This window comes from Drosophila tropicalis, unplaced genomic scaffold (genome assembly GCF_018151085.1).
Source record: "Drosophila tropicalis isolate 14030-0801.00 unplaced genomic scaffold, ASM1815108v1 contig_593, whole genome shotgun sequence".
NCBI classification, from domain to species: domain Eukaryota; kingdom Metazoa; phylum Arthropoda; class Insecta; order Diptera; family Drosophilidae; genus Drosophila; species Drosophila tropicalis.
The window spans coordinates 10,599,432-10,623,462 of NW_027173070.1; the positions used below are offsets into that span (position 1 = coordinate 10,599,432).

At 34.7% G+C, this 24,031-nt stretch overlaps 3 protein-coding genes across 6 annotated transcripts; 1 reads left to right on the forward strand and 2 right to left on the reverse strand.

The window, feature by feature from the left end:
* Nucleotides 1-2,803: 2,803 nt before the first annotated feature.
* LOC137577741 (uncharacterized) lies at nt 2,804-4,598 on the reverse strand. Its single transcript, XM_068291290.1, has 3 exons — nt 4,587-4,598; nt 4,244-4,480; nt 2,804-3,187 (listed from the first exon to the last, which is right to left on the reverse strand). The coding sequence occupies exons 1-3, from the start codon at nt 4,596-4,598 to the stop codon at nt 2,804-2,806; spliced, it is 633 nt and encodes a 210-aa protein (XP_068147391.1).
* A 7,523-nt stretch (nt 4,599-12,121) lies between these two features.
* Nucleotides 12,122-13,469, forward strand: Cpr47Ee (Cuticular protein 47Ee). The gene is made up of 3 exons (XM_068290224.1): nt 12,122-12,168; nt 12,236-12,724; nt 12,785-13,469. The coding sequence occupies exons 2-3, from the start codon at nt 12,266-12,268 to the stop codon at nt 13,361-13,363; spliced, it is 1,038 nt and encodes a 345-aa protein (XP_068146325.1). The 5' UTR covers nt 12,122-12,168; nt 12,236-12,265; the 3' UTR covers nt 13,364-13,469.
* Nucleotides 13,470-15,265: 1,796 nt separating this feature from the next.
* Nucleotides 15,266-23,838, reverse strand: LOC137577457 (myb-like protein X). 4 transcript variants are annotated; one of them, XM_068290938.1, is made up of 8 exons: nt 23,589-23,838; nt 20,220-20,432; nt 18,222-18,467; nt 16,893-17,516; nt 16,457-16,826; nt 15,987-16,400; nt 15,650-15,926; nt 15,266-15,588 (listed from the first exon to the last, which is right to left on the reverse strand). In XM_068290938.1, the coding sequence occupies exons 2-8, from the start codon at nt 20,398-20,400 to the stop codon at nt 15,394-15,396; spliced, it is 2,307 nt and encodes a 768-aa protein (XP_068147039.1). In that variant the 5' UTR covers nt 20,401-20,432; nt 23,589-23,838; the 3' UTR covers nt 15,266-15,393. The 4 variants fall into 4 exon arrangements, with proteins under 4 accessions (XP_068147039.1, XP_068147038.1, XP_068147037.1 ...); XM_068290937.1 differs by having other exon boundaries at nt 15,987-16,388; nt 16,457-17,516; XM_068290936.1 differs by having other exon boundaries at nt 16,457-17,516.
* Between the last annotated feature and the right edge of the window lie 193 nt (nt 23,839-24,031).

Below are 24,031 nucleotides of genomic sequence, written 5' to 3' on the forward strand. Positions count from 1 at the left end.
ATAGAAACTTGGATAGAACAAGACAGGAGGCGGGTAAAAGTATAGAAAAAGTACAAACGTATAATAAGTTAAAAGTAGACTCTAAAAGAAAAGATCCCGTTAAGTATAAGGCAGACGATTTGGTGATGGTTAGGAATTTCGACTCACATTTAGGAGTGTCTAAAAAACTTATTCCCAAGTTCAAAGGTCCGTATAGAGTGACAAAAGTGCTGCGCAATGACAGATACGTTTTGGAGGATGTTGAGGGTTTTCAGCAAACCAGACTTCCTTATAAAGGAGTATGGGCCATAGGAAACATACGGCCATGGCTAAGTAATTCAAATAGCTAAGAGATCGGGAGCTCTCTGGTCAGGATGGCCGAGTTGTAGGCATCACCTAGTCATACTAACATAAGTCCCACAGTGGATCCTCACACTACCAAGTTATCTCAGTTATCTACATTTATAAGATCCACACACATACATGTAACCATTTAGAATAAGCTAGCAATAAGATATTCAATAAATCAGTTCTTGTGCGACAATTGAAAAGTAAAGACGTGTACCACAGAACTCTTTTAGTATATGTCGTATATGGGTTTTATTGCCTTGACATTTCTGATTATTGCTCTATCTTGTGAAGTGTTATAGCCACAGCAATGTGTTGGTCCCTGAGTTGTGGTGATTTGGTTTCAAGTATTGCATTAGTTCGACAAGGTTTGCCTCAAACGGCACACACAGCGACCTTTTCATCGCCTGTTTTTGAGACTTTTGTCAATCTATATACGCCACTGGCCATAGAGATTATATTTCACTCCGAAATGCCTATAATTGTAAGTACCCATAAGTCTATAATAACAACAGTGTCTATCAGGTATATTTTAGTTTTGGCGAATTCACTTGCATATTTGCCAAAGTTGGCATGTGCTTCACCCTGGTGGTCGTTTTAACAAACAATTTTTAAGATGCGTACCGCCTGTGGAGCACTTCGTGAGTTCTATTACTTAATTATACCATACACCCATAGGGTGAAATGGTATATTAAAGTCGCCAAAATGTATGTAACAGGCAGAAGGAAGCTTCTCCGACCCTATAAAGTATATATATTCTTGATCAGGATGAACAGCCGAGTCGATCTAGCCATGTCCGTCTGTCCGTCCGTCCGTATGAACACGCAGATCTCGGAGACTATAAGAGCTAGAGCCACCAAATTTGGTATGTATACTCGTGTAGTATGCACGCGTACAGAGTTAATTGGAATTTCGGCCACGCCCCCTTACGCCCCCAGGAATCACATAAAACTATTTTTCTTAAAAAGTATAACAGCTAGAGACATCAAATTTATTTTGTATACCCGTTTAGTTAGCGCGCAAAAACTGATTGTTCAAACTTTTTGCCACGCCCCCTTACGCCCCCAGGAATCACATAAAACTGTTTTTCTTAAAAAGTATAACAGCTAGAGACATCAAATTTGGTATGCAGATTAGCTTGATAGACGCGCAGATATTGGCTATTTAAAAATTTTGCCACGCCCACTTCCGCCCCCGCAAATTAAACAAAACTGATTTTCTCAAAAACTAACAAAGCTAAAGTCACCAAATTTAGTATGTACACTGGCTTAGTATGCGCGCAGGGTACATCTATTTTCATATTTTGCCACGCCCACTTCCGCCTCCATATTTAAGAAAAAACCGATTTTCTCCTGTAGATTTTTGACTATCGCATTCAAATTCGGCAGACTAATTATTCTTATCTATTTCTACAAAACTACCGAATTTTATTGAAATCGGACTAGAAACATGCAAAATATGCGTATGAACGTATTTTACAAAGCAGTCCACAAGGCCAGAATTGGCCGTTGGCTAGTGGCGGCGCTAGAGTGCTCGTATGTTCGTAGAGTGAGCGAGATAGCACATACTATGAAACATGTAAAAACAATTTAATAGACATACATTTGGTTTTCGAAATTTGAAATATTTGTTTCGCCTGGTGTATGGTATACCCAAGTCGACGAGTCGACTTACTTGCTTCATTTTTTTTATATTCGCCTTGGTGCTGCTGGAGCACAATGTATTCCTGTCCTACGGTGTGGATGTTTAATGTGAAATAAAATACCAATTAAGAGATAATATGTGTAATGATTGATGGTTGGATTTTTATTCTTTGATTGATGAATACTAATGGGATGGTAAATCAGGGGCGAATTTAAATATTTTGGAAGTAGGCGGTCTCGATTTGCAGTGTTGGACAAGACAAATTAGACGCTTAGGCAGAAACGTTTGCAAAATTGCTTGTAAAAGAGGTCAAGGGTCGTCAATATAAAAGTTGCTGAAGGAAGGTTATGAAGACAAGGCGCCATTAAAGGTAATAAAGTAGTTTCATCCTTTAGCCCCCAGAAAAACTACATAAAATAGAAGTTAAGAGTATTAAGTTCAAATTTTCAAACGCTCCTGAGTTATACGATTATTCACACATTTCTTTAGCATTGACCTTTAACAAACTACAAAACGAAAAGACTAAAGAGTTATTTATTAACTTTTTTTCATAGTCATCCAGACTTTTAGCTCTTTGACAGACATTTCACCAAGCAAACAAAAAAAAAAAAAAATCATTTTTAAAAACACTTTTGTCTGGTGTTGTCAGCTTTATTTCAAGGCCAAAAAAAAGAAATAAAACTTATATAATGAGAAATAACTCAATTTGTGGTGATTGGCTTTTGTTCTTCAGATTTTCTCTTTTTCTTTTGTTAATTTTAGTAATTTATTTCATTTTATTTAAAACACACACGCTGGCTAAAACACTTATAACTTATTTCACATTTAAGCTTACGCCTTTAAGTCACTTGGCACTTCCTTGGGCAAATCCTTAGCTGCCTCGGCCACGGCTGTGATCTCTGAATTGATTATGGATCCATAGGGAACGAAACCGTTTACACCAGCCGTATAAAATACTTCCACTTCCTGACCATCTTCATTGATATACTTGTAGGATCCTTTTACCTCAAGCGCCTCGTCTTCAGTGCCCTGATTTATAACCGAAGCCTGCTCTTCACGTCTTGTACCATCGCCGCTTTCATATTCCAATTTATAGCTGCCATCCTCATATTTGTTAGTCTCGGATTTCAAAATTGGAACCACTTCCTTTTCAGTATTATCCAATGGCAGGGAAGAGACCATGCAAAGTGCCACTAGGCAGAGATAGAAAGGCAACTGAAATTTCAAAAGGAGTTAGAAACTATTTTTTTTTTCCAAAAACCAAAATTTTGCTTACCAATTTGAACATTTTGTATAGAAAGCGAGAGTTGAACTGAAAGTGAAGACTAAGTGGATCATTCACATGCCTCTTATATATATAGAGAGAGAGGAGAAGACACAACAGACAGACAAAAAACCAAAAATGAATTTATTTTTTCGGCTATTTCAAGTTTGTCGCACTTAAACATGCCAAACATGTTTGGTTTTTTTCTTCCATCACTTTTGAATTTTTTAACCGATTTTGTCTGATAATGTGTGTGATAATTTGTTCAAATGTCAAGGTCATTTCGAATAGAAACAAAAAATCTAAAAAATGTGTCAAACTTCCCAAGTGAATCATGTTTTTTCGTTTTATTGATTCATTGACTCGATAATCACATCACTTACAACACCCTACAACCCACTATGAAAGAAAAGATTTATATAGAGTGGAGAGGCCAAGCCTCTGGAAATGTTTTCATTTACCCCATGTAAAATGTCAGCAAAATTTATGCAAAAAGGTGTAGCCAAGCACATTAGTAGAATGCGCTCCAGGCATGATTATTATTATTTAAGCATCTTCAGTCAGTTTTTGATAAATTCTAAAAATTTGAATTTCAATTACTTGAATCATAGATTCTAAATGGATAAATTTATTATTATTTTTTTCTTTTCATTCTTATATTATGCAGTGTGATAAATATAAATCGATTTGGTATTAACGACATTTAACGTCGACTCTTTGTTGCTCGAGATTTCGGCCAAAAGGGCAAAAATGGCCGCAAGTTGACTTCAATTTTTCAAACCACTTTTTCGACAGCTGCCTCCCCCCCATGCATCTCGCAAAACAGAAGAAGGTGTTGCATATATTGGCCGGCCGCTCCTCAAAAGTGTATAAATTTTGCATAGTTTTCCATTTAGCTGGCATCGCATTGATGTAGAATTTGTATGTCTTCAATTTGTTGCTAGCCTCAAACGATTATTATAGATTTGTCGTGTCACAAAACCATTTTTATCGGCCATATATTTGACCTGCACATGATCACCATTATCATTGATATAGCCATATGCACCAGAAATATCCAATTCACTCTCGGGACCGGCAATTAGGCCAACCTCTTGACGATAACTGCCATCAGCTGCCTCATAGGCAAAGTAATAAGAACCATCTGTCTGTTGCTCAGCTTGAGATTTGATTATGGCCACGGGAGAGATGATGTTGGACCTTGAGGTCGTGGCTCCTTGTGCACAGACAAAGCAAATTAGAAGCTAAAGAATACAAGCAAAGTAGAGACAAAAAGAATCTGTGTGTAGCAAGTCTTTGTGGTTTTTTTCGTTCAACGTTTCTCTATACATAATCAGCTTGTTAACTTACCAATGCCAACATGATTTATGTTAATGCCAGCCAAATATTCTGCGCTTTTTATAGACCTTTCTTTTTATACACTTCTGAAAGTGGGTAAACAACTTTTTAGATGATTCAGATGATTGCTTATTTATGTAAAGTGAGTTAAAGAGTTAAAGTGATAATCTGAATTTGTTTTCTGCGAAATATTACTTATAAGAAATGATTGTGAAATAAAAATTAACTTAACGGATCTGACAAAAATTCTATAAAAATCATTTTTCAAAAAGCTATTTTTTACCGACATATCTTATGAATTTATAAGCTTTATCAACCTAAATCAACATCAACATGAATGTTTTTAATGTACCTACAAAATGGGATAACTTTGACCCCTAAAGTATGCAATAAACATTAAAATAATTCGCTTTGCAAAGCATATAATAATGTAAATAATAGTTCTTAAAACAAACAATGATTAAAGACAATATATATCGATTTTCTAGCTTAAAAGATTTAAATTTGTTCAATACAATGCATATTTTTACAGTGTATTGCATACTTTAGGGGTCAATGCACAGCCCTAGATTCTCTTATGTTATAAAGAATAAATTGTTATTGTTATTGCAACAAAAAATAGTGAATTTTAACCTTCTTTTTTAGCTTTTTTTCAAGAAAATTCTATTCTTATCTAAATTTGAAATAAAAAGAACTCCTTTTATACCGTATTTTATTTAAAGCTCAAAACTAAAATAAAAATTTTATAAATTGTATTATGTTTTCGACTAAAAGAAGCTTGAGTTCAATCATATTTGTACACAGCTCTCATAAACTTAATAAATATAAAGGTTTGACATTAACTAATAAATATATTAGTAGAGATATTTAGTATAAACATTTAGTAAATAAATTTATTTAATTATCATATATTGCAGTTGAGATCAGATTGCTAAATAGTAAATAAATATAATGTGATTGCCAAATATATAAACAAAACTAACACCAAACCTCACTCAAATCGTTGAGAAACTGGTTTTATTTTGGTTCATCTTTTTCCATTCATATTTTTCATAGTTTTATGACTTAAAGTTTAAGTGTTTTGGAAATTCCTTGGTAATTGGAATTGTATGTTTGATTTGAACAAATTTACATGACTCATTGTATTTTGCATAGTAACCATAAAAATTTAAAAACTCATTGAAAAGTAATTGTGGGAAGAACTTTAGGTACGATTTTATAACAAACCGTAGATAAAAAAGGCTCTAAAAATACATGATAGCTAATAAAAAGCCTACGATAACTACGATAACTGGTAACTTCAATTCTGATTGATCGGTTCAATTATATTGGAGTAGCAGTCTCTTCCCCTTTAATGTTAAATAAATGGCTAATAGTCATAATGAGCATTCGAATCGACTCTGATTGATTGCCAATAAAAACTTGATTAATATTTTAAACATATTTAATGGTGGCAGTCTTGAATGTTTCAATATCGGCGGGCCATGTGCACCTCAGCAGGTGTTCTCATTCACCTTAAACTCACATCTTTTAAGTGCCATCTATTTTATTTTTTTAATGTTTTTAATTTATTATTAATTCTTTAATTTTTAATCCTAATTTAACACACATATTGTATTTATTGAATACACACTTTGATCATTTAATTGTGTAGACTCTAAAATATCTAGAGCTAAGATACTGAGGTCATCATTTAAAGAAATAATATAATTTGTAAATATTCCTTATCAAATGAGACGAAATAAAAGTGGAATTTTTTAAAATTTATGATCAAATATGTATGAATCCTCTATCCGAGTCAAATGGTCAAAAGTCAGCTCAATTTTTGATCACAATTGACTCCTATGATGGGTAAGAATGTCTCCACAGCTCCAACATTTCTGGATGATTTCCTCATGACCTCTTCTGTTCAGAATGTTACCTTTAAAAGGTGTTATTGTACTTTAAATTATTCAGATTTTGAGTATATGAAGGATTAATTTTCCATTCATTTTCTAATCAGTTTTCAAAATAATCATTTCTTAATCAACAAGAAGACAAAACAACAAAAGAGACTCATCAAAGTGATTTTTTCTTTAAACAATATTTGAATTACAACTACATTATTTAATAAATGTTTGTGGTTTTTTCTTTAAACATAAAAAATAACTTTCATTTGCTTTTGTAAATTTATGGCACTCTCTAAACTAAGTAATTTACTTCTTTAATAGATAAAACGTTAAGAATTTGAATTACCATTGAACTAAACTTAAAAAAGAAAACTTTATCAAACAATGATAAACATAAGATGAATTACAATTGCACCTTACTTTATTTACTTATCCTAATAATTATATAAACATTTTATTAGCCAAAAATAAATATTGCCAATCAAGGTCAATGGAGAAAAAATATATGAGATAAATACGAAAAAATCGAAATAATGTTTAATAAGAATAAATATTAGTTTTTTTGAACCTAGAGCCGGCAATATCAAAGGTTTGTTAAATATAGAAATAAATTGAATGAGATTTAATTTAAAAAATCATAAAAATTAAGAAAGTTTAACAAAAATAATACGCTTTTATCTTATGCTCAAAAGGTTTAATAATAATATGTTAAAAACCTAAGGATGTATAAAAGTTAAACAACAGAACTAATACCAAGCCTTAAGGATAAAAATTACTTCAATTCCACAGACAATCCTTTAAAGTTTCTTAAAGTTAATTTTTTCTAAAAGAAAGCCCTTGAAAAAGAAAGCTTAGCCATGATAGAAAGTAGAAAGAGTATGCCAACTTCATAGCATACTACCAAAGATCTTTCAGTCAGCTTCTTGTTATGCAATATTGGCTTGTTTTAGGGTCAGTAGAAAGTTGCGTGGCAAGTCAAGAGCAGACAACGGCAATATTCACATATATTTTTTTTGTTGTTATTTATTTGGGTTTATTGAACCCATTATGCCGCCCCATTCAGATGCAGATTTGTAATTCAAATGCTACAAAAATTTGATCTGATTTAATTTGTTAGCAAAAAAGAAAAAACAACAACTAAAAATATGTTTTCGATGTTTAGCATTGTGTAAACATGTTGCAGATAGGAATCATGGCAATGGCATGGGCATGGCGTGGGTATACATATATATATATGTATGTATGTATGTTTATAAAGGTGGCTGCACCTCGCTTCTCTTTGGTACCTAATTGCTAATAGAATTTGTCAAATTTGGGTTTGTAAGGTGCCAGATTTAGATACAAATGCTGAGATTGGGATGGCGAGTAACGGCTGAGTGGTTGCAAAAAATGGAGTTTTCCGACTTCCCCCAGCAAAACAAATGCAAATTCCACTGGCAAAATGCATACAGAGTGTTACAGTGGGTGGGCACTGAGAAGCGACTAACATTTACAACACTAGAAACAACAACAACAACAACAACAGAAAAAAGAATTCAATAATAATTTGAGGTATTTCGCAATTTTGGTAACTCTTGCTGCCTGTTGCGGTGTTTCATTTGTTTTTTTTTTTTTTTTTTTGGCATTTGCCTTGGCCCGCCCAGTTCCAGTTTCACTTCCATTTTGAGGGGTGAGAGGTGGGGTTACATTGGAACTCCAGCGAAACGTGTTAATAAAATTGAATCTTCTTGATATTCACACAGTCTGAAATAGTGAATACTTAAAAGAGGAAAAAAAAAACTCATTACACTTGCAATGCCAACTAGTTCATAATTTAGTTGTAACCTTTTACCAACTGAATGGCCAGCTTAGTTAGCAAGTTGGCGATTGCCAACCGGAACCCGAAAGCAGAACACCTAACGCACTCAATTGGCTTTGAAATATACGAGGGGGATTCAGTTCAATTCAATTCAGAATCAATTAGCCATTAAAATTTTCTTAGCCGACTTTGCCCCTTAACGGCATTGGCATAACACACAAAATGTCAAAGCAACTCAGTTACCTAAAGCCAACCAGCCAACCAGCCAACCGACTATTAATAATCATCGCAGTTGGCATCGTGGGAGGGAGGAGTGTCCATGTCCGTCTACCAGCCATCTCCATCTCTTTGCGCAGCTTTGACTTTAAATTCGACTTCGTTTTTAATGTAGTTTGCTCAAAGAAAAAGAAAAAAACACATTGTGCCGCTTGTTGTTTCGCATTTTTGCATAACTTTTTTGTTTGACAAAGAGGGGGGAGGGAAATCGACGGGATGATGATCTTGCCAAATGTTTTTAAATTAAGGTTAAATTTGGAGCCTAATTTCTGGAGGTGTAAATACAAATTAACTGTCAGTTGGCTTTAAATTTGATATTTCTCAGTTAAATTGGCCAAGAGGTAAAAAATAGATAGGTTTAAGTGACTTTAAGATGTTAAGAGGAAGAGAGGTAAAAACTGGTAAGAGTTCAATGAGTGCTTTCCTTGATTATGGGTATTGTAAAACTGTATGTATATTCTTTAAGGATTCTGTAAATGGCTTTGGTTTAATGGTAAGATTCTTAATCAATAGAAATAAAACGAATGGTCTTCATTTTATTTGAATTTAACTACTTGTTAGATGCCACTTTTAATCAATAACTATAAAGTTCACTAAGTTCATCAACTGGTATTTAATATCTAATTGGTTAAAATAAAATTGTTTTTTTCATTGATTGATTGATTTTTTATTCTTAGATGTTGTAACAAACTGATCTTTGGTGTTAAGCTATTCTCTATTTATAGCCCAATTTCAATTATTATGTATCACAACAAATTAAAATGGATATGCTATTAAGACAGATGGCTATAAAACGAATTTTGTTTAATATTTGACAATTTGAAATGAAACAATAAAAAATCTATCCATAAAATAAGCCGTTCCAAAGAGCTTAGAAGTAAAGAGTCTATCAATGGAAGTTTTAAAAAGAATATGTATCTAAAATACGTTCAATCTTTTTTCAGTTTTTATAGATGGTTAAATTTCTAATTTGATAAGCTTCTGACTAAACGTTGTTAGGATACACATATTCATATAAAAAGTAATTAAGTTAGCATCTATAAAACTCTGAAAAAATTAGTTTAATAACACATCACAAATTGGAATACAATAGGTTTTACGTATTCGAAATCGTATAATATATATTAAATATCTGTCTATTTTATAACTCCAACTTATTTTGACGACCAATTTGGCTAACCAATGGCTAACAATAAGATATAGACTATTTTAGTAATTTTTATTACTAATTTATTAAGGTTTATATATAAAACCAGAAGTAAACACTTTATAAATGATTGACATTCCATACAAACTGTATGGAAAATAGCACCCTTTTGTTTTTAAAGTTGTTTCTGAAGTTTCATAAATTTAAATGTAAATTAAATCTTCCTGGAAAATAAAAAAATTAAAAATGTATAAAGTATACATACATTTTTAATTTCCATTTCATTCCATTTGTAATTTGTAAAAATTGATTGAATATCAATTTATGTATTTATTTATTTATATTTATTTGTAACTCAGATCTTGTTGCTTGTTCTGGAATTAGTGCTGAGAAAATTTTGGAGAAAATTGTACAAATTTTTTCGTTTATTTATAATAAACTTTAAAAGATTGGTCTTTTCACATAAATGTGAATGAAATTATGATGAATGTTAATTCACCAAATATCCCAAGATATATGGCTTTACGAAGCGTATTTAATATTTCATGAAACCTTACCAAAATTGTATGCAAATCTAGCCATCTCTTTGGCTTGCATAGAAAATATATGCCAAAAAATTTAAAGCATACTTTTAGGCAAAATACATAAACTCACCAACAAAAGTCAAATGTGTTCAGGAAAAACACTTTAAAACAAAGACAAAAACATTATGTGCAGTAAAATTTGCATAATTTTCGCTACAAAATGTATCATACATTTTTATTTCATGACATTTTCATTATGCGAGTTTCAATTGGATTAAGTTTTCTCAAATTGTTTGTCATATTATTCATTCGCTAGCTGTCATTAGCTGACCTTCTCGTTGAAAACGGGAAATTAGCATAAATGCAATTAAATTTCGAGCAAAACATGCCAGAAAAAAAGATATGTACGAATTTTAATTGCAATTGAAGCCACAGGCAAGTAAGGTAGTAAGATGACAAATTAACATTACAAACATAGATGACTAAGATTGATGTATCATGTCAAGACAACACCTTAACTTCAGCTCTAGACAACCTGAGCATGACGAATCTACATCAGCAAAACGATAAAGAGAAACTGCCAAGAGAGCAGAACAGAAGCCGATATTGATTTGTTGTCGTCTTCTTCGCTTGATTCTAAATGTAGGAATTGATAAATAGTGGCCACCTTGACCACCAGCGATCATAGAGAGAGATGAAAGAACTGACTCAAACTGTCAGCACATAACTCACATAGACACCTTACCAAAGATAGATAGAGATAGAATGTAGACAAGTGCTAGAGCAAAAAACCCCCCCAACAACAACTACAATAAGGCCGGAAGAGCTCGAGCCCAAGCAAAACCTTTAAGCTAAAGAAGATTTCCTATCGTTAGATCACTTTAAGAGTTGATAATGAATGATCTCCTGGGTGGGAGAGACGATGCCGGCAAAGTGAGGTAAGAAAAATTCATTTGTCCTTCTTGTCAATGGCCGATAAAAAACCAATAAAGCTGCCATGTTACTAGATCATAGATAAATTACATACACTGACCCCCCCCTGTAATAGTATATGCAAGAAGTAAATGCACACAGTTTATGCTGGCCAAGATCAAAATCGTAAAAACACTCAAGAGGAAAAGCCACTGGGCTGTGCGCTTTTTTTTGCTTTACTAACGGGTAGCTCTTAGAGTACTAAAAAGAAAATCGCATATAGAAGCAAGTTACAGTTGTTGCTAAAGTTTCACATGATATTAAAATTAAGAAAGATCGGTTTAGGTAAAGTCTAAGGACAGAAGAAACTTACCTATAATAAATATTAGATCACGATCCTTTTCCTACTTTGAACTAATTTACCTCAAGAAAAACCTCTTTAAGATGCATGTACAGAGATATGTATATCATATGTTCATGGAACATTATATACTTAAATTTGGATACTTTCTCCATTACATACTTTAAGAACTTGCTTTGAGAAAAAGCAATTAGAGCTATAACTAGTCGAAAGTTTTGACCTGAGTTTTTGAAATTTTGTCAATTTTTGCATAAAAACTTGGCATCCACCAAAGAGATCAACCAAGCTAGATTTGATAGAATTTCAGGTTTTAAACAGTTATAAAAACATCCTGTCCTGTTTCTATCCATTCTATAATTTCTAATTTAAACTATTCGTTAAAAGTTAAACAAGTTGAAAGATAAAGATTATTGTTAGTAAAATCACCTGCAAATGCCTCACAAACGAACTTATTATTATTGCAGTTAAAATAAATTTTTAGAGCATTTGCGAAATTTTCACTGACTTAAACTCAAGTGGAAACCCTCGTGGTAGGCCCTAAGCACTTACACATAGATTCCAAGCTAAGTACAATTCTGCGTGTGGTATTCAACTATAAATAGTGTTGCTCATCGATGCTGGCATTGCAGTTGTGCTTCGGCTTTTCATCCCAATAGTAGTTCAACTTCTCTCCCACGCGAAAAACAAGTGAGTCGTCAAATTTATCGAGCGTGAAATTTGCCTTAAGATTTATGTTGCAACGTCGTGTTGACAGCTGAACAATAATAATAATAAAAACAATCTCATGATGATGATGCCTCCGCTCCTGGTGACGGCGATGATGATGATGTTGCTTCAAATGGATTTAAGTCAGGCTCAGTTGCCACAGACGCCTTTCCAGCAACGTCCTTTGCAACAGCAGTTACAGCAGCAACAGCAACAACAACAACAGCAGCAGCAGCAGCAACAGCAGCAGCCTTTACAACCGTTTCAGAGACGAGGGCAATTACAAGGACAGGGATTATTTGCTCCACAGGGCAATCAATTAAATCCTTTAATTAATCCTGCCTTAGCCTCACCTTTTGGGGCCTCACGTTATAATCCACAATATCAACAACAAAATTATGTACCCATAACAGCCTATCAGAATGATTTAAATCTGGATGGCAGTTTTTCCTACGGCTACTCGTCGGCAGATGGCACTACAGCCCAAGCTCAAGGATATGTTAAGAATCTGGGCTATGGCGAGGGTGTGGAGGCTCAGGTTTGTAGACAACTATTCGAGGTTTAAACAAATTGCCACCCAAATAAATTGTTAATTTAGGTTATTCAAGGCTCTTACTCATACACCTCACCCGAGGGAACACCCATTACCGTGCGATATATAGCCGATGAGAATGGTTTTCGTGCCGAGGGAACTGGCATACCAGGAACTCCCTACTTTGCTCCTAATCAACCATATCAACCACAATTAGGAGGTATTGCCAATCCGAATTTGAATCCATATCAAACACCATTTAGGCAATTGCCACCGCCATTGCCCACAAATGCATTTCGTCCGGGACAGCAGCAACCTTTAACGCCGCAGCAATTGCAACAGCAACAGCAACAGTTACGCAACACCGGACAATATCAGCCCGAATTGCCATTTAATCAGCTCCATTCGCCGAATAATTTGCCTGCTCAATATGCTGGACAATTTGGTCAGCAGCAAAATCTTAATCCCCAACAGCAACAGCAGCAGCAGCAGCAACAACAGCAACAGCAGCAAAAGGACCAGCAAAATGAACAACAGCAACAGGCTTTAATTACCCAACAATTGCGTGGTCGCCCCAATCAATTGGTCGATCCTTTCAGCTACAATCAATACAACAGACGCTTCAAGAAGTCCTCCAAAAAGTGAAGCGGGATAAAAAGAAACCATTTCAAAACTACGAATTAGTCGTCCTTCGGAATTTCTTATGTAGTTCAATTCAAAGGCATGAAATACATGCACACATAAAAATGTATTCTATTGAAGTTTTAATGGAGGGTTGATGAAAGAAATTTCCACATATCCTTATGATTTCTCTTTTAGAGTAGGGTCCTTATAGCTGGATATCTATTTTCTTAGCAAGGCCTTACAAAATTGTAGGAAAAATTGTTTTTAAAACACAAAACTTCATGTCCCTTTAACAAGTCTTTCTAGAAAAACTTCTCGTCTAGGCAAAAAATCCATCGAAACGACAATATGAGAATCAAAGTAATATAAAGTTATAAGTACTTATGATAAAAGGGTAAGCTAAACGAAACAGAAATAGTTTGGACGACCGTCAAAGAATCGGCTAGGGGCCTATAAGATTTTATTTGGAGCAAAGAGCCCAAACAAGATAAATAGGATTCGGACTTTTTTTCGGATTGTAACTTTTCTAGATCGACGTAAGACGTTCAAAGAAAAATTATTTTTTAAATTTAAAAATTGATTTTGGCAAGAAAAGATTACTAAGAGTATATAAGTGGGTATGATTGATTAAATGAGTCTTTTTACACAAAACCATGGCCTTTAGACTTTCGCTTTTCATTCTTTGTTTGGACTCTCAGATAGAAAACTAAATTGTCTTAATTAGTTATAGTTAGTGCTAAGACCATCACAATTCTGGAGTTTTTAAGTAAAGACTGCTAATAGTAGAACTTTGTGCTGTATTTGACTCTACTCTACTCTCGAAGATTGACCTTGAGGCGGCTTTAATGCAAGGTTTGGTTTAAATTTCGTTATATAGACAGATACATAAATGTTCATCACCCTCCGAAAAGTTATAGTTCCCATACACAAACTTACAAAGTTCAAAAAACGATATCACTTATATCGATAAGTCACTTTACCCACAATGGCTTATCGAATAGCTTGACTTGCACCTCCAAAGGCGGGCCAATTTGAAAACAAATAAACAACAACAATATAGAACCGGTTTCGGATAGTTTTGCTCTCCATTCCGAAACTGGTCAATTGTTATTGTAATTATGGTTTTTTGGTTTTAAGTGGAGGAACCTCACATTCATATATTTCACATTTATGATAACTGCATAGCAATACATAATTTCAAATAAGTGTTTTTTGTTTTCGGTTTTGGTTTTGTTTTGTATTGTTTTACCAAATTCATGTTGTTAGCATATACATCAATATAATATGATTTTTGTGTTTCATGATAAAATTTTAAAGTTGTATATATATTATATAATCACATCTATAGATTTTTATTTAGTTTTGGTTTGTTGGTTTTTTTTTTTTGTTTTTTTTAGAGCATTAAGATTTTTTCTTTTTCTTTTTTTTTGTATTTGTCTTAGTTAATGTCATTTATTGTTTTCACACTGAAACACATTCAAATATATATATATATATATTGTATGTATATAGAGAAAGAGTGTTTACTTGTTGGTTTTCTTTTTCTTTGGGACAACTTTTGTTTAGAAAACATTTTTAGTTTTTTGTTTTTGGTTTTTATACATATATATATATATAAGTTGTATATTTTATTGGATCGTCTATATATGTATGTATATATATTTGTTTGTGGTTGTTGGTTTTAAGCCATTTTGATCCAAAGCCTGATCCATTAGCAAACAACGAGAGCTAAGATCTGTTTTACACTTTACGTATGGTTTTAGCTGCCAATGTGAGTTGCTTTCTGGTTTAATACTTTTATATGAATATATTTATATATATGTATGTGTATATATGTATGGTTTTGTTTTGTACACACAAATTGTATTGTATATATAAGTTGAAATATGTTTCCAAAAACAATATTTAACCAAAAATGTTGCATGGGGATGGGGGGAAAATGCTTCCAAATTTTCGATTTTATTTTGAATAAAATGTTTTTTGTTTTTGTTTGTTTTTTTTTGATTTGATTCAACTTCAAAAACTCTTCAGCATGGTTTTCCTTTTTGGATTTAGAGACCAATTTCACGCATGGCCCTATATAGACAAGGATTCTTCAAGCATTCACGTGGTCCGATTTGTGGACCCGGAGTACTGCGCAAGATCATGAGCACAGAACGAGCTGCCGACTGGCAATCATTGCTATTGCCGCACAGGCTATCGGCTTCGGCCAAATACTGATAATCGCAGGCCACTTGCGAGGCACCCTGTAAAAGGAATGCAAAATTATTAATCCATTACAATTTACGAAAGTTTATTGAAACTTACGCATAGATAGCATATCTGATGGACACCACAGAGGGGCAAAAGCTCTTGATTGAGATCACCGGAGATTAGATCTACACCGCGACAACGTTCAGCCATGGACTCAATTATTGGACACTGATTCGAGCCTATTATGTAGTTCTTATTGCCCAAATAGGCATCATTTAGTGGTTCATAGGGATTGCTGGCCAAAGTCAGGGCCTCTTCCATATTATTGGGTTGCTCTGGATAACGTAAATAGCCACTACGCTTCTTCTTCGATTCCACAATTCGAGGTTGTCTTAAGGAGAAAATAAGCTATTAATCATATTAGCAAAAGGATAGTAAGCCAAAAACCTACTCGGATTCGGCTAATTCATCGGCCTTGTGCTTGATATAGGCCAAATTTAGTTTGCCATGTTCCTCTAGGCCATTATTCTCTTCCTCCGAAGATGTAGGGTCAATGATATTGCGCTGCAAATGATTCTCGGCCTCTACAGATTGACGCAGTTTATCCAGGGCACGTCGCATCTTCTCCAGACTATAAGCTGTGGCCAGGCGGGAGAGGACATGATCCTTGATTTTACGTATTTCCTCTTTGCTATTGATGGCACCCTCATGGGCTCCAGTGTACTTGATGGTCTCATCGATAATGAAATCCTCTATGGATTGCAATTTTTTGTCTAAATTTTCCAACTTCTCCGGATCTAGATCACGTTTACGTTTCTCCACATTTGAATCATTGTCATCGTTATCCGATTCACTGCGTTTTTTTCTGTTAAAATAAAGAGATCAATGAACATTTTCTACACAGAGTAGAAGCAAACTCACTCTTGAGCCTCATTTAAGGACTTCTTTTTGCGATCGAGACCGAAATATTGAGACCAATCGATAGATTTCTTGGCCCTGAGCATAAGATGTCCCACACTCGGCGAACGTTTGGTGGAGCGTTTCTTCTTTTTGCGTCGCTCATCTTCATCGTTGGCATCACCCTCGCCCTCTTCGTCATCGAATTCATCGTGATCGCCCTCATCGGAGCTTTCCTCGCCCTCTTCGTCATGTTCATCGGCATCGTGTTCGGAGGAATCTTCATTGGAATGATGAACATGTTCGCTACGCTTACGATGATGATACTCCGTTTGAGCCATTCCAGCCACATGAGCATGATGGCCAGCATGTCCGCCATGTTGGACAAGTTCTCCTGTGGGTGGAGATGAAGATGAAGTGACATTCACACGCTGAAAGTTAATCTCCAGACGCATATCACCCAAAGCAGTAGCTGTAGCAGAGTCAGCTGGTTTGGTGGTGGTGGTTGTGGTGCTAGTGCTGGTGGTGCCAGAACTTTTTCCCGACTCCTCAGCCGAACGTTTTTTCTTCTCAGCCGAGGCTGGATTCTCGGCTTCTGCGGGCTTGCCAAAGAGTTCGCTTAACTCCTCAACCACACGCTCATCGGTTTTTCCAGGCACAATATCCTGATCCTTGCCAATGGCACGCTTGGCCACTGGGAAACGTTTCTTTTTGTCGGCATTGTAGGGCAACCAGGGTAGCACGGGATATGAACGTTTCTTTTGCATCAAGAGATAATAAGGTGGCATCCGCATCCGTTTCTTCTGCTCAAAGACATCAGCATTGGAGGCAGCCTCCAAGGCATCATCATCATCGTCAGCATCATCAGTCCGATCAGCTACTGCTGCCTGTTGTTGTTGCTGCTTAAAACGATGCCACCATTGTCGTAGGGCATTGCCATAGTGATGCTTATGATCCTGATCCTGCTCTTGTGCCTGATCCTCGCTAGCCTCTTCGATTTCACGCAGAAATTGATCGGTTAGATCGGTGTGTGAGAAACTTGGCGCCTGATGCTCACGTTCACGGAAAACTGATGACGGAATGTCTGCAAAATTTTTAAAATAAAACAATTAGATTAGTTAGTACTGTCACATACTTATCATTAGTATCAAAGAGTTTTTTCTTGTGAAAAATATTAATTATATTCTAAATAAACGAATTAATCAATCCTATTTGCTTCAGTGAAGTGTTTCCAACTACTTTGTATTGAATAAATATGTTCTACAGAGGTTTTCATTTGCCCAAGTGAATAAAAATAACATCACTTATGCAAGAGCTCAAGATTTATATACCCCACTACACATGCAGATAAAGAGAAGAAGAAACACAGGGTATCAGAAAATATATGGTTTCTACTTTTAAAGTGGGCAAAAATTGAAAGTAGGCACACTTATACACACACACACAGTTGCTTCTGACATTAGGACCATAAATTGTGAAAGTCGAACGAAAATTAATTGTAAGTGAGGCATGCATCAAGTTGTTGCCATTAAATCAAATGGCAAGAATGAATTGACAGGAAGCCAGGAACCTATAGGGAAGGAAACTCTATCTACTTTTGTTCTCCTCTTCCTTCCAGCTCAATGCATTCACACAATTTAAGTCACAAGTTAATCGGAGCTAAGTGGTTTTTGGCATTTTAAGCTTTTATACAATTTCAAGTGGACACCCACACAGAGACGTACACATTTTCTCACTGGGATTATCATAAGTAGACAAACACACACACATATACACACATTTTACTCACCATTCGCCTCGTCACGTTCCCTAAAGAGTGATGAGGATGAGTAACGTTTCCTCTTCTCATCGGCAAATAGATTATGTGGGCCATTGTCATAGTCACCAGGAAATTCATAGCCATCCAGATTAAGACCATGATCTGGCTCAAAGCGACCGTTCTCATTGTCGCGTTCTTGTTCTAAGTACTTGGCCAGTGCTTTATTAACTCGATGGCGATTCCGATTCTTGATCTTAGTGCCAAATAAATCGCCATCTGTGTTGGTGTGCAGTTGAATTTCAGTGTGTGTGTGTGTGTGTTTGGCAGGGATATAGGTATAAGAAGGAAAGAAACACAGCAAAAAAATAATATAAAGTGAATTGTGCGTTGGTTATTACTGAGAAATGGAAAAGTCTGGTGTGTTGGGTTAGGTCTGGGGTAGGCGGGTGGGAGACATCATCTGTTGGCCAGACACGTGCCAGAACCTTCTAACTTCCAGCTTAGCTAGTTACATACATCATGCGGGCAGCTCACTCACCAATCTCCAATCACTTTTGCCTGGATATCATTTACAGATTGTGTCACAAAGTTTGCATGCATTTGACAGGATGAATATGAGCTTGTGCGTCAGGTCTACTTTTTGTTTCGCCTTAAGCTTTGAGCTAAGATTTAACTTTATACTTTATATATCCTAGCCATTACCAATTAACTTCAAAGTCATATCATTATATTATCGTTCCCATGTGTTGCTTGCAATCAAAATTAGTTTTGTTTAATTTTTTTGGCTCTATTCAAACTTAATTGTATTTTAGTTGATGTCACCATAAGGTTACAAAGAGCGTCAGATCAAAAGAAATCCTTGATTGACTTCTCTGCTCTTTAGGAGAAAAGTTGACACATTTACAGGGAGCTGAAAATCTTATGTTAGATATTTTTGATATAAATCAAACATGAAAAATTCCGAGTCCCTATTGAACCCAACTACTAACCTTATCTGAGCACATTGTAAGAAGGAATAGCAGTTCAGTTATTCGAAACATGTAACTATTTCGCATATTTTTTTGGATAAATAACGATCCAATATTAAAACTGTTTATACTTGTCAAAGATATCGACATATCGTATAAATAAGGTTGTAATATGATAAGTAGTTGCACATTTTGCTTATTAGATGTATCACATTACTTGTTGCAAGTCAAATTACTTTCTGGATTCATAAAGTATGTAAAAAAGTGTGTTAATAAATGTGATTAACTTTACAAATGTCAAATATTTTATAGTTAATATTTAACATTGTGTATAAGGAGCGACCATAATATGTAATAACATAGAAAATAGGAAGCGAAGGACCTTAAACGAATAAGGGGACTCATTAAACTAAAACTATGACTGTTTAGTCAAAATGTTCATACACTCATTCTCGCTGGAAATGTTATTTAATTCAATTAATGAAAGTTTTATCCATGAATAAATAACATTTGACATAGTTTAGGACAAAGTAAGCCATTCAAATGAAGCAAAATATGCGCGAACCAAGAAAGTTTCTTTTCCTTCAAGATCTTGCCAAAGCGACTGAAAGATTTATTCTTCGCACTTTTTATTCCAATTAATAGTTAAGTTCAATTACGCATACCACTAAAAAGAAATTTACTTGAGGATGAAAAAAGTGATTAACTTTTCCTTCAAATTGTAACTTTAATATAAGACACATTTTTGTATGTACGTATCTATTACATTTCACTTTGCATATTTAAAAGAAACGACAATCACTTTGCTGACCAAATATCTCAAAACGTTTAAATATTTGCATATACTTTTTTCACTATAAGGACTCTCCTTGGCATGTACAGGACTTAAGTTAAAAGCAAAAGGGAGTGGTTCAGTGCTTTGATTCACTTGCGGTGAAACTACAATTTAAAATGCTAAACAATTTTATACGCAGTCATTCTCGCTACTTACTTATTCAATGAAGATGTCTAGCCAGTTTCTTATCTCCTTTTTTTTCTATTTTTTATTTGCTTAACTCACCTTCATTCCAGTCATCCAATGGTTCGCCGGCAAAATGTGTGGGCGGTGAGTTTAAGGGATATTTTGCTGCCTCACGACGATGCAACTCATCGACAGCTGCCTGCAAGGAATATGCCGGACGATGTGATGTGGCCACAATGCAGTGTAAAGCCGCAAAGGCAACCACAAAATGGCTTAACATTTTTATAAGCTCAATTCAAGGTCGAATGGTGGCTGCAAAGGAAAAAAAAAATGGAAAAATCAAAGAGTCAAAAGGAAAACGAATGGCTCGGATTAAAAGGATATTTTTTTATGCTCAACACGTCTCAGCAAGAAAAAGAAAAACTTTTAATTACATTTGCACTTTAAAGCGAGGGTCAATATCAACAACAACGGCAAAAAGAAAAGGTGTTCGCGTGTGTGCGTGTATGTATCTCTTAGTGTGGGTGTGGGAAGCATATCAGGTGTCCTTATTTTGTGGTGAAGCGTGAAATTCCATACATCCTACACTTAATTATGCAAATGGCCCCAGAACCCAGCATAACTATGCAAAAATCCATCTGCTCTCCGTCCCACTCACGCTCATCGTAGCAGCGTGGAGCCTGTGAAGGGTATTTTAGGACACCAGTTAAAGGTATTCCAATTATTTTCTCATAAAATGCTTGGGCAAACTAATGAACATGAACCAACCAAGCAACCGACCAAGAGAAAGAAGAGCGAGGAGATAAATCAATAAAATTCCAATGTGCGTACATATTTCAGCATACAGCATACGATATAAAAGTTTTACTTCTGCTCTTTATCAGAATTCTTGGTCTTGCTAACAAAGGCCAAGAGTTGACAATTATGAGCCAGTCCATCTCTTCTCATCTCAAACTTTGCTATTCTTTATTTCCTTCATGCAATTTTTTTTTCCATTTCTATTCTTGTAAATGTGCGACGCTCATAAGTATGCTATACATTTCTGCTATGGACGCGTCATGACGTCTATAAGGCTCTTTATATATATTGCCTGTCTGTGTGTGTGTGTGTGTGTGTGTATGCATAGTTAAGTATTGTTAGAAGACCATGGTGAAGAAGGCAAGATTTTACTTCATAATATGATTATCATAAGCACACACACAAACACACAGAGAGAGAAAGACATATAGAGACCCTACAAAGTAAGTATATGTATATGTATGTTTGTGTTGTGAATATGTATTTGTTTTTATTCATATCCACAACCTGGGGGTAAATTTGCTTTTAATTTTTGTTGTTTCTATTATACTTATGAATATTATCATTTTGCCAATCTACTTGTTACGCTCTACCGCAGACATCGTCTGTATACACTTTTTCTTGCTAAAGGTCAAGTAACTTGGCCAAACTTTCTTTCAATAGAACAGTTTGTACCCAGTTTTACTTTATAGTTGTCTATTCCTTTTTTTTTTTTATTAAGCACAATTATATAAATTTAAGCAGCATTTTCCGACACTCTTGAATAAAGTATATACCACATGACGTATGAGTAATATATGTTATAAGCTGACAATTATAAAATAATTACCTTAGCGACAAATGAATTGTGCCTATGAATCAATTATTTAATTATCCTATTTTTATTTACTTGCAATTATTTGCACATTTTCCCCTACTTTGGGCAAACTTCATGATGATGCTCACATGGCGTATGAGCAATATTAATTGAAAATTTATTGTAAACGACAAAACGTTAAAGAAACTTGTTATTTTTTTAATTGATTATCGCATTTCTAACCATTTTAAAACTTGTTTTGCCATTTCGACAAACTTTATGCCAGTTGAGGCCACATGTCGTATGTGCAATGCAAGTCGAAGTTGAATATTTTACCAAGACAAAAACTCAAAAGTTTGGTAAACAATTTTGTTTTTAATTGGTTTTTTTGTCAAACTTTATGCGGACCAAGTTCACATATCGAATGAATCCTTTTAGCTTAAATTACCTGATGCTTCAATATATAATCAAATTCGCAAAAGTTGTAAAAAAAATGGGAAAACACAAAAATCATTTTTCACATCCCGTTTAAAGTTTCAAGTTCAAAACATTAGTATCCTCACATGAAATTTCCAAATTAAAACCTATAGGATTAACAACCATATCCTAGTGTAGGCTAAGACCACATTCCTTATCCTAAAGTTCTCAAGCTTTAAGAAAAACAAGTCAGGTCACATTTTCCTGTTGACAAATATTACTTTTAAATGAAAGTCGCAATAATTAAGGTTTTGATTGCACAGGAAAAAGTAGAGTAGAGAGTATTTAAAGTTCATTGGTCTCTATTGTTGATTTTAGCCATTTTTCTGCTATGGAGTTCCCTTTTTTTAAGGGCGGCTTGGCTGAGTACCACTTAATAACAAGTCAGTTGAGTCTAGCCTGCAGCTGTTGTTTGTTGTTTTTCTGTTTTTGTTTTCCTTTTAGCTTGTTATTGTTTTTTATTTTTTTTCCCCCTCTTCTCGTCTTATTTTTTTCTATTTTATTATTAACGCCTGACTGGGTTTGTTTCTTTCTATATTTTATCTATTTATCAGATGGTCTTTTGTACAGAAAAATGCATCAATTGAATTTAATTTGTGTGAGAGAAATTGCATAACGACATCTACTTTGACTTTGCCGTTGCCATTTGCGTTCTATTTTTTTTTTTTGTGTTCATTCTATAAAAAGCCCCATTGGGCAAATTGAATCAAAAAAACCATCAGCTACTAATTTCTAAACGAATTTCACAGTCCACACAAAAGGATATTCATTCATTTCGATTCCTGCTACTGAGTAGAGGCAATTGGCTGTCTCATAATTAACTTAAATCAAGCAATTTGTTGAAATTTCGCTTTACAAAATTGATGAGAAAATTGAATTGAGCATTTTGCCATGGGGGGTCAAAAATGTAAAATTGCCCATTGCAGTGGGCTCCCTCTTCGCCCGTCTCTCTTTCTGTCCTTAGTTAGAGGCTTTTATCATCCTTGGGCTTAAATATTTAAATGAATTCGTGTTTGGACACAAGAATGCTGGCTAAAGGTACCCATCTACCTATCTACATACAGATATTGTCCGCAGGCAACTTGTTTGCACTGAGCTCGTTAGCCTGCATATATAGTCACATCTGTATATACACCCACTCCTCTGTATGTGTGTGTGTGTATCTGCATATGTGTCAGTGTCTTTCTTGGCTTGTCAGAAGCATAATTTATTCAGCAACATATTTCATTTTACACTCAAAAGTGACTAACAATTTGTCAATTCATGCAGAAATAACAAATGCTTTTTGCTCTTCTTTTCGTTTTTTTGGCCCCATCTTTCCGCACCCATTTTGGATATATTAATAAACAAATCAATTACATCGAATTTGCACATTAATTTATCATATTTAAACTCACTTGATGTTTGTATACAATTTGTTGGAAAAAAGTTCCTTGTTTGAAGTTTTTCCGTTTGCTTCTCGTTTATTATTTTTGGGCAAATAAAAATGGCAGACACTTTTCACAACATGGCGTCACACCTACGCCACAAGAATACGAGTTTTTATGACTTTCCCCAAGAGTTGGGATTATTGGTTTTTCTTTTCTTTTTTTTTAGTTTTATGTTTGTATATCAATTTTTTTTTCTTTTGGCTCAACTGCCCTCAGTCAAGACGGAACTAAGAGTGTCATGAAAATGGCAAAGTTTCTGCTTTTATATACACAAAAGAAGCGAAATTGAATGGGATAAAGCAGCTGATACAATGATGTAAAAGCTTTTGGAGAGTGCTTTTTGTCATTCAATGGGGCAGAGCTTTGCATATCCTTGCAGCCAGCCTATGGCATGTTGTTGAATGAATATT